Raw genomic sequence first — 11,081 nt, forward strand, 5'->3', positions numbered from 1 at the left:
GCCTCATACCTATGTCCCACATCCCACAACAGCCACTAAACGAGTATTAGCACAAGTCAAAGGCTTCAAGGCATGTTCTATTTATTCTTCACAATATTCTTTAGAATACCACATGTAAGCTCCCCAAACTCCTGAACACATTCTTAGGAATGTGTCATACTTTTGTCTGTTTCTGGGCCTTATCAAAATTGGACGAGTCCCTCCGAGAATTTCAACCACTACACAATGGAATTAACTCCCTGAATAGCCTGCTTTCCTACACAAATCAGAGCAAAACCCAGACAAACACAGAATTGGACCTCTGTTCTAGCTCTTCTACTGAAACATTCTAATCTATGCTAAAAGGAAAATACAAGAGGCAACAGACAAGACTCAGCAAGGGATTTCATTTCATTACTGGAAGAAAATTCTCTCCAGTGAGTATGGTCCAGCATAGGAATGTATTAAGCAGAGGTGTTAGAATCTCCACTCTTGAAAACATTTTAAAAGCGGTCTGGAAAACATGATTTCAGTGTTGGCCCAACCCAAGTGGGAGACTGGATCAGATGACTTCTAGAGCTAAAACTATTCTACAAGTCAACACATCTCTCAGCTGGGCCCACCATCTCAAAAACAAGGACCACGCTATTTCTAAAGCTCATGCTAGGGAGTTTGTTTGCCTTTTAAATTTCAGTTAATATTCAAAAGATGAAAACAATCAGCACTAACACTCTTAGTGTTTCAATCTGCTACAGACACACTGTGAAAAACACTACCATTAAAGGAACAATAATTTGTGAATTAAAATGCTTAAGAGCTTAATCAGACTAAACTCTTCAGTTTGGTGTGCAATCACCAATTCTTATTAATCAGTAGAAGCATTAGTCTCCTTTAACATCTCCATCAACTAGCTAGTTCACATACTCCTTCCCACTACTATTCCATGTGTTGGTTCACTTGAAAGATGCCTTGTCTGGTTAACAGTACAGTTGGAACTTTCAACTCTCTCTCTTAAAAACTGTAATTAAAAAAGACAGATTGGAAAGCTCTTCACTAATTAAGAAAGCAGTCTAACTAGAGTGCCTAAACTTAACATTATGTATAACATAAATAAAAGACCACATATACAGGCTGTTATTTTCAAATTAGTTGTCTTCTTATCCTAACGGGTTTCTGCTTCTCTTACAGCCCAACCTTTGTGTCTTTGAAGTGTCACTCTTTTCAGACCTTTTACTTTCTGCCATTTAAGCGACTACAGCCTCAGCTTGCACTTGTCATACTTAAGATCAGAAGCCTGATCTCTACCCTGGAACATTAAATGGTTGATAGTCTTTTGGTTTGGGGTTTGTTTTGGCTTTTTTCCACCTTTTTTTTTTTTAATTTTTAAATTTAAACATATTCTAGAAGAAATCACTAAGCGAGTCAAGAGGTACACATGTTCACAATAAACAACTAGTCTATGATTTGCTTCCCCAAACCTTGAAAGATGTGCCACCTCAATTATTTCTTCCCAAACACTATGGTTTTTTGGGCCTTGTTACTACCCCAATAGCTCTTTAAGTTAATAGCTCTCAATTCATACTTCAAGATATTCAAGACTAATGACATGCTTCCCTGTGTCTTTTGAGTAAAAATCTCAGCTAATTTCAAAACAGGCTTAAAAAAAAAAATCCCCATTTTGTGGCAAATTCACACCTGGTCATCACATACTACCTGATTTGTCATATACAAAATGACTATGCACAGCCTTTTCTCTTACAGCTATGTACGAGTGGCTATCAGTCAACTAAGAGGACAGTCTCACAACATATTTAATCCAATTAAACTGCTTATTTTGTAGTAGTACTACTATGAAACTAACTTATTAACTGTAATGACTATATTTTTATTTGCAGTATTATTCCCCAAACTAAAACTAGTTACCACTGGAGGGGTTATTAAATTATTATAACATAGGCAATACCTTGAATCTGAGCTAAGCAGTGTGTCAGAATTTCCTCTAAAAACGGCTGATTTTTAGCCTTCCTGTGATAACAAGGCTGATGCACCCTTCTGCATACATCATCTACAGGAACTGCTGATGCAAGTGGCAAACATAAGCCAAATGTGACATGGTTTACTGTTCACTAAGTTACATATACATTCTGCAACAGTTTCATGAAGGACTACAAGTGCTCTAGTATTATGAAAAGCTCCAGCATGAACATATATTCCATAAAAAAATAAAACACTTAAAGATTGGGGGAGGCATTAAAAAGAAAATTAGTAGGGAGAAACACCACTTAGGGCTGCAGACACTGATGTGTCAACAGAGAGCAGCCCCTCCCCAAGCAATGCCATTGCAGCCAGTTACCATTCCAAAGGCTCACTGTCACTGCTCTCTGCTCCAGTATGTAACATAATTACATACAGTATTCTACAGCCGCTACAATCCTGCACTGGATGCCTAGATGTTGCTAGGGAATGCTCCTATCTGAGCTATTAGGAATTCTCACCTTCGGTCCAGATTTGGTAGGAGCACCTGTTTCCCCTCCGCATATTTAACTCCTGACTTTGGCTCGCCCTGATCACAACACATACTTTCCTTCATCAATTACTGTTTCCAGTCTGTTTTTAACAGTGAAAGTAATCTCTCCAATCACAGTTCCTCATTACTGCCCAAACATACCAGACAAAAACTGCCAGCTTTGACTTTCAAGCATCACCCCTGCTTTATGCTGGCATTGCTACAAAAAGAAGCACTTTTACTTGCACCCGTGCTATCATTTCCCTCCTGACAGAAGGAGCATTTCTGCAGCCATTGACAGAAGCAAAGAAGATCTCTGGCTGAAAACACCTTGCTGCTTTTGACTGAAGAAAGTGAGCATCCAGCCACTCTGGCCCCACCTAAAGACACTGACCCATGGCCTTAGGCATTCCATTTTCAGCTCCTTGTGACAGTACTAAATGCCTGCGTCTGCAGATCAGTTTCTGGATGTACGCAGTTCATACCACTTATTTTCTGAAATACTCTCCTCACTTAGTAAGTCAGAGCAGTTCAGTTTACTGACATACAAGGCAGGAGGGAAACATGTCAGCTCGAGGGCTCACAGAACTCACATTTTCTGTCTGATTTTTTTTTTTAATATAAATATTAGTTTGCCTCCTACAGCATTTTATTTCTTGCTTTCTCCCCTAACAGTTCATTCACAATACATAGTTTAACACTATGTTGCATTAAAATCCTTCTCAGGAGTTTCTACCGTTATTATATACTGACCAGGCAGTTATTAAAAACTCCCATGGACAAGGAAGAAAGAAAGGAAAGAATGAGAAGTCAAGCAGCTCTTGGATACTAAATAGAAAGGAATGGTGCTTCACTCCCTTTTGCTTCCTGGAAAAACATGAGCTATCTTAATTTATCTTCTTGCTCTTTTTAAATGAGAATATTTTATTTTTCTGCATTAGAAAACTAATTCAAAGCAAAGCAACTGCCAGTATTCAACACCCTTTACTCTATCTGCCAGCATGTCAAAAACTTTGCAGTTCACAGTTTATAAGTAACACTTGATCTTCCAGAAGCACTTCAGAAAATACAGTCAAATTTGTGTTCCTTAACTTCTAAAATGATTTTAATCAGAAGTTTAAATAATAGTAATAATTTTAAAACCCCACAAGAACTCACCTGGTCACGACAAAAAACCCCCAATAATTTAAGTTTTTGGAACTAATTATAGGTGGATTAAGCATGAAGTACCTGAGCAAGATCCCACAACAGCACTGTTCTAGAAATCAAGCTTATTTCAGATTTTCTATGAGACAAAGAAGGAGGGCATCAGTTTGATGACTTCTTTTTTCCTAATAGCACACTGCCTTTGGATTTATTTTGACATTATCTCATTTTGTGGGAGTTCTTCATTTAGAACATTTACTCATCAAGAAACAGCGGTATGGATGCTTCATTCTCTTCAGTAGAGAAAAATAAAAATGTTATGTCTGTTTATAAGAAAACAAGATTTCAATACAAATAATTAGTGTTTCCATATATTTCCTTAAACAAATACAACAGTAGAATACAAAAAGTAACACAGCATAATTTGTTTTCAGACAGCCCTTAAAAGAAAAAGATAAATCCGTACTGGAGTGTTCTGTCTATCTGTATAAGCAAGCCTGCAACTTTCAAAGCTATTCTTCCCTTCAAAAAAAAAAAATCTTTCTGTGTCCCTACTTCAGCATTTAGAGAAACAAAAACAGACATGAAATCATTACTGAATACCACTTAAGGAATAAGAGTAACCTATTTCAAAGAAAAAAAATTCTAAATTCCCTACATTACCACTTTCTTCCAGCACATTTCAACATTTGATACTTTTAGAAAAATACCAGTTTGGAAATAAAAATAAGAAGCTCAAGTACTTATCCACTTGGGTGGGGGGAGGGGGACGAGGGAACAGGGAGACCATAACCAATTATTTTATATTAAAGGCTAAACCAAATTGGCAGTAACTGAAACTGACTGACATCTCACTTCACTTTGGGCAACATGAGCCGAACACCATGCAGCAGGTAATGCAACTATTTGCTTTTCACTTGGATATCTGCATCTATAAATACTTCTAACATTTGCTTGCATGAGTAAGACTATTTGGCTCAAAAAACAAATAAAACATTTTAAAACTCCAAGCAGCACCACAGCAACAAAAAGTTTCAAGCCCAAATTTGATCATACTTTTTACAAGTCACAATTAAAACCATCCTACGTTCCTCACAGCAGACCAAGCCTGGCTATTTGTCAGGAGAAAGCAGAGTTTTATGCATAAAACTTGAGCTTCACCTTTGAGTCGCTCAAATGCGTACCTCCGGAATTTCTCTCTTCACACTCACTCACAGACACCCAGAGGAGTTACATGACTCCCACATACATTGCAATTAACCTCTGTTGCCTAACACCTCCATCTCTTAAAAATTTAGTTTTTTGATATCCTGGATAAATCTGGCAGAAAAAGTAACACTTGCTGGGAACACTTAAGACATGTCTCCACAGGCAAAATAATTTATGATGTGAATGTGAAGAGCACAGACTATTCCACCTGAACTTGTTTTGTGGACACACCTTTTATACTCTAAAACTAAAATAGCCACAGGTTCTTCTGTTCAAACCATAGTTGCAAAAGCAATACACGGTCCATACAGGAAAAACCCTGATGCACAACAATTCAGGTTCAATAGTTATTCCATACTCTTTCCCTGCATAGGCAAACAGCCTAAACTTTGAAAGATGTTACGCTTTCACGTATGCAGAATTTACTGCAGAGCAGTCTGGCAAATTTGAAGCTGAACTGGTTCTTGCCATTTGCCTGAATAACTCCAAAATGAGCTTCAAATGATAAAAGTAACCAAAAGAGTTATTTTAAAAATGATCATTTTAAATTTCACGAAATAACTGGGTCTACTGTACATCATCCCTATTATGTAAGGAATACGGCAATTAACCCACCTGCACATTACATTAGATGTTGCTTATAAAGGAAAAAAACCACAGATACTACTTTTCCAGAAGCTTGACTTAATGCAGAAAACTAATTAGAAACAGTTTATCTTGAAAAAAACAGTTTATTCTTGAAAACAAAAAGCCAAAATGAAAAAAACCCAGCATGCAAACACAAAAAAATCCACCACTCTCCAGTGAAAAAGAAAACATCTCCCTTAGGCTGTGGAAGAGAACTGCAAATACTAAGTAAGGTCTTGGAACCTTATGTCTCCCAGTTTCAAAGCAACCATGTACTGAACACCAGTAACGGTTAAACTATGTTAAGAATAAAACAACATACGTCAATCTCTTCTTCCAATAATTACTGAATTTAGCTTTGCACCAAACATATTGGCAATAAATACTCACTAGAAACATGGCACAAACTAGTGGACACACAACAGGAAGAAGTCATCACAAAGGACAGAATTTACACTGTCCTTGTTATATACTCCAACACTAAAACAGAGATGATAATAATGACTTTAATCCATTTGCCACGGTACAGTTCCATGGGTAAATCAAGTATCTGTAACCCATATCCATAAGACTTCTGAAAGAAGCAGCAAAATGAATTCCAGCTCTAGAATTTTTTATCTTATTAGTAAAAACGAAATCAGACTACACACCAAAAATACAAAGCTTGCCAGATCCACTCATGCTAAGAAACATGGAAAGGAAACCAGCACACATTAAAAAAAATTGAAATTATATGCAAGTTGTAAGATTTCAGTTTCCTTCCTTTCAAATACTTTGTTTCTTTAAATTACATCTGATGTCTTTGGGATTTAAACCGAACATGCAGGCTGTGAAAAGAGAATGCATGGCAGGAAAAACTGAACTAACCATGTTAAAGGCAGAATGGAAAGGAGCCAGATACAACAAAAAACTGACAAGGGAAATAGGCCTGGTTCTAGATCAAAAAAACAATTTAAAAATACAAAGAAATCATACCCTGCTGTAAAGATTTGTTTTCAGTTCATATCTAAAAAAACCTAGGACATGGACTGCAATTTGTACTACTTTGCTTGCATAATTACACATACAATGTTATTCAAGCAGGCACCATATGTATATACAAAAAAAGAAAACTAATAGCAATTCTGGAGTATTCTGTGATTGTGTATCAAGGAAGTCTTTATTTGCACACAGTAAGACACCAGTTTTACCTCATTTGCTAATGAAATCATATATATCCCAATTAGAAGCCTTGGAAGTACTACATCACATTTTCAAGTAAATGACAACACTGTGCTGATCCACTCACATCATTACACTGTTATTTTTATCCACAGCATTCAGATCACATGCAGTATCTATCTAAATGTCCAAATGGCCTTCTTACCTTAAGAGTACCACTGATTTTAGCACTAGATAGGAATGCATTATAAACCATTCCAAGTCAACAGTAGTTTTCACAAACAAAGCAGAGGCACAATAGATGAAAAATCCAAATCCAAGCTTCAGCCAGGTAGCCGAATGGTTTTGTAAATAAGAGTGTTTGGGGGTGAGCACTGTTTGTTTACTTTTTTTTTGGACACAGCAGGGGCATTAATGGACATCCTCTTCTCTCTCAATATTTTTAAATTATAATCCATTTACAAACCTGTGGCTAAATAATTCATTATATATTTAAAAATTCCTTTTTTTTTTAGTATTTTTAAGAGAAGCTTAATTTGCCAAATTTATATGCAAATTATACTTTTCACTCTTCTTCTTAAGAGTTGCCTCTACTCAAGTTTACTAGTGTTATTATACCTCTTAATTCAGAACCAAGTCCACAGTCTGACCCATCTTAGTGGAAATCTAGGTGTACAATTAGAAAAAGACTGTGACAACCAAACTGCCTACTACTATCAGTTAGAGAAAGCAGCATGTTTTAGAAAACTTCCCTGTTTCTTGTTTAGAGCTCAATAGAACCGTCATTTTTAGTTTCACCTCATCCATAAATAGACATACACAGCATTATTCCAAAGTCTTTAACTGATCTCTGTGAGAACAGATAGGATAGCTACTTAGTAATTCTGTACATTGTTTTCCTTTTAATCTTTAGCTCAACAAAACCCTTGGGCATATACTCAAAGCTAAAAAACAAACCTGAGCATTTGACTAACTTGTAACAAGTGTTTTCATCATCTCCCTGTGAAGCACCCTTCTCACTTCTGCATACCTTTTATACAAGATTTTGTTGGTTTGGGTACATTTTATACAAGATTTTAGTTTGCCTCACTGTTCTCCTCACAGACACAGCTACTTTAACTAAAACTATTCCTTAAACTATGTCAGGGCAGGAGTAACTCATCCATTTAAAGACTAACTTAGCCACTCCAGAGCAGTTGTACAAGTCATATACTTAGGTGTTAAATGTGTAGATACATTTATAGATAGATACATTTACAGATGCTGTCTTCAATCAGACAACACTTCAACAGGCCCAGCACAGCTCTCCATGGTCCTTGCTGACAGAAGGAACAGAAGGTTGGAAGCAGCTTTAACACTAAAATAAACCTCCTGTTACTGTCCTACAGCTTCTGTTAACAGTGGTCTTGTTTGTTAATGTAAGTATTACGCAAACGCCTCCATCAAATCATTAAGAATTGTATTTACAGCATGCAGCCCATTTCCTTCACTCTTTAAAAAATCTGGTAAAGTGAATTTTGCTTGGATAAGTAATACTGCCAAAATTACTTTCTCGACTCGGTGAACTTCCTTGCTTAGCAAAGGCCAGGTTTTGCTCCTGAGATCTTCAGCATCCCTGCTGGGGAAAATGTTATTCCCCCTAAAGCTTCACAGATATTTTTCCTCAAGTCAGCTAAGATCCATCTGTAAGTACTAACAGTAGAATTACAGAACTTCCAGATTACAGCCAACACTAAAGTTTTTCCACAGCACTTTTGCTCAAACACAACATAAAGCAGACATTTATTAAATGTGCCTTCTCTCAGTATTGCAGCCATTTTTAAAAATAACTCTCACTGTTCAATCACATAAATATAGAACTGTCATCTAAAATTGTTCTTCAGTTTTAACATTACAGCTGTGAACTTATTAAAACGCATCAATGATCTATACTGCTAAGGAAGCTGAACTGTCTCGTGAATGGTGACAGAACACTTCTTTTGACTAATAGCAAGAGGAATTTTAGAGTGCACCAACTTTCCTGGGAGCACTGTCGGCCTGCACTGGATACTAGATGTAGGTTATTCTGACATAAGCTGCTTTACAGAAAAGGGCTTGCATTCTCTCTATATCTAATACAGCTCATGCATTCAATAATGCACTACAAAAATTCCCTTCTCCCAAAGCCAAAGTTTCTTTGCAGGTAAGAAGTAGTGCAGGAATATTTACATTTCACCTATGAAGGTTGCAATGTTACAGAGCAAACAAAAACCAATTTGAAAGCATATCTTCAAAGAAATCACCATATTTCAGCTTGTTGGCAATTTTAGCAAGAAAGGAAAAAAACACAGCAGGGGGCAAAAAGATTGAGCTTGAATTTCAAATCTCTGGCCTAAGATTACACACCACCACTTTAGCTCATTTTAAACTGAGCAGTGACATTTTATGACTTTTTGAAGGTGCAGATTTCCAGCGTCTGCCACTTTTCAAGGTGAAATTACATATCAAAAAAATCTATGAAAGAACCTGAAAGTTTTTCCCAGTTTTTCTCTTAAATTAAAGTCTTGAATCCTTCCAGAGTTCCAAACGAAAATAGCAGTTGGCATCTCATGGAATATTATACTGTCACGGATTTCTCCACAGGTTTTTTAACTTTAATTGTTACTTTCATTTCTCATGGAGATGGAGGAAAGAAAAAAATATTTTTCTTTTTCTGCCTTTTTTTTTCTTGTAAAGGAAACCCCAGAACAATAAATGTAATGGTTTTTTACCCAGTACTTCATAAAGTACTAGCTCTTAAAAACATTCAACACATCACAGAAAACTTTTGAGTCACATCTCCTAAAATACTGGAATTCCACGTGTTTGCTGAAAGATTTTGTAGCTTTCAAATATTCACATTTTAATAGTGACTAGTGAGACTAGTTGTAGTACACTATGTACAAGTAATACTCACCCTTCTGAAGATGCTTTATTGTTACCACAAATAAACATTCCCCGGACTCTCAATTTGATATAGACACTGGGGACAAACAAAGAACGACCTTTAAATTTTGATAAATTGCATAAAGAATCTGAATGTGCCAACCCCTAAAAAAATATTAACCTATCTATGAGAAAAATCCCCACTTAGAAGTGAAGATTACACTAAATGTGCTGGTAAAAACTCTCCACTGAAATCTGTGTTAGTAAGAACCAAACTCATAATAGCTGAAACTAGAGTTGCTAGACTTAAGCAAAAACAAACCTATCCTGCTAGAATTAAACTACATTTTCCAAACTGTTAAATGCTTCTTATCAGAGAGACCAAGAATCTGAATTTCCAGCTTTAAAAATGCAAAAAAACTTTTCTCTTGCTCCAATAAAATCAGTGTGGTGCTTTGTAAGTTAGAAATAAGTATCTCGAGTAATATACAAGTTTGTTATCCCATTCCTGCCACACATCTATGCACGCACTCCTTTTCTTTTGTGTATGAGTAAGAATTTTTGAATCACCATGAAGACCTGGTAATGTTAAATACATGTGCGTGATGCCACAACACACCAATTTCTTTAGCCAACCATTTGTTGCTCAGGGACGGCTCAGCCCAGTGCCCTCCTTCGCACCTCCCCAGACACCCTAGTTTTAGACAGCGCTCCGTATCGCCATGCTTGGCGACATTAGACCCAAACCCCCCAAATTTTCAGCTATTTATTAACTTTCTTGCGGCGCTCTGGAAGATCGGGATCGTACGGTGTCCTTCACGATTAGGAAGTTCGCCGGAGCAGCCGCCAGACTGAGTTACCCCCTGGCCCCTCCTGAGCTCCCTTGCTGAGCCTGGAGCTCAAAGGCAGGGGCGGGAGCCCCCAGCCCAGCCCCGCCGTCCCGCGGGTGCGGGAGGGCGGCCCGGGGCGCGCTCAGCCTCCCCGCCCGGCTCGCCCCGGCTTCCGGGAGCCCGGGCGGACCTGTCCCAGCCTCCCGGGAGGAGAGGGACGAGCTGTGTGCCGCGCTGCCCACGGCGGGCGCACGGATTTCCCCTGCCCGGCGTGCGCCGGGCTCACACACACCTCCCTCTGCCCGCGCCGGAGCTGCCGCCGCGTGCCGCCGGCTGGAGCGGAGAGGAGGGGAAGGGAATCGCCGGGTCTCCCCCCCGTTCTCCCTCTCCCCACCCGCCCGCCGCCCCCCGCCCTTCGGAGGAGTGGCGGCGAGCTCGCCCCCAGCCCGGGTCTGCGCCCCGCCAGGCGGGGATCGGAGCCGCCGGCCGGGCTGGACGGAGCCAACTTAGACAAAGGGCACTCCAGACTCCATGTCTCCCCCCTCCAGCTGTCACCGGCCGGGAGCGCGCGTGTCTCCCCGCCGGCGCCCCGCGGGAAGCGGACGCGGGGGGCGGCTGCTCCTCGGGAGCCGCCGCCGCCGCCGCCCCCATCCTCCCTCCCTCCCTGCCACCCCCTCCCCTCCTCCCCTCCCCCATGACAAAGGACCCGGGTATAAATA

The 11,081-nt window shown here is 39.2% G+C and overlaps 1 protein-coding gene across 5 annotated transcripts in view; it reads right to left on the reverse strand.

The window, feature by feature from the left end:
- The window catches only part of EZH2 (enhancer of zeste 2 polycomb repressive complex 2 subunit), a 48,427-nt gene extending 38,766 nt beyond the window's left edge, over nt 1-9,661 (reverse strand). For all 5 annotated transcript variants that reach the window (XM_042044585.1, XM_042044584.1, XM_042044583.1 and 2 more), the window contains exon 1: nt 9,564-9,661. In XM_042044585.1, the coding sequence (XP_041900519.1) occupies nt 9,564-9,601 (38 nt within the window). In that variant the 5' untranslated portion in view covers nt 9,602-9,661. The remainder of the gene's footprint in view (nt 1-9,563) is intronic.
- Between the last annotated feature and the right edge of the window lie 1,420 nt (nt 9,662-11,081).

This window comes from Corvus kubaryi, unplaced genomic scaffold (genome assembly GCF_017639235.1).
Source record: "Corvus kubaryi isolate FWS band 111438036 unplaced genomic scaffold, C.kubaryi_AGA036_p1.0 37398, whole genome shotgun sequence".
Classification (NCBI taxonomy): domain Eukaryota; kingdom Metazoa; phylum Chordata; class Aves; order Passeriformes; family Corvidae; genus Corvus; species Corvus kubaryi.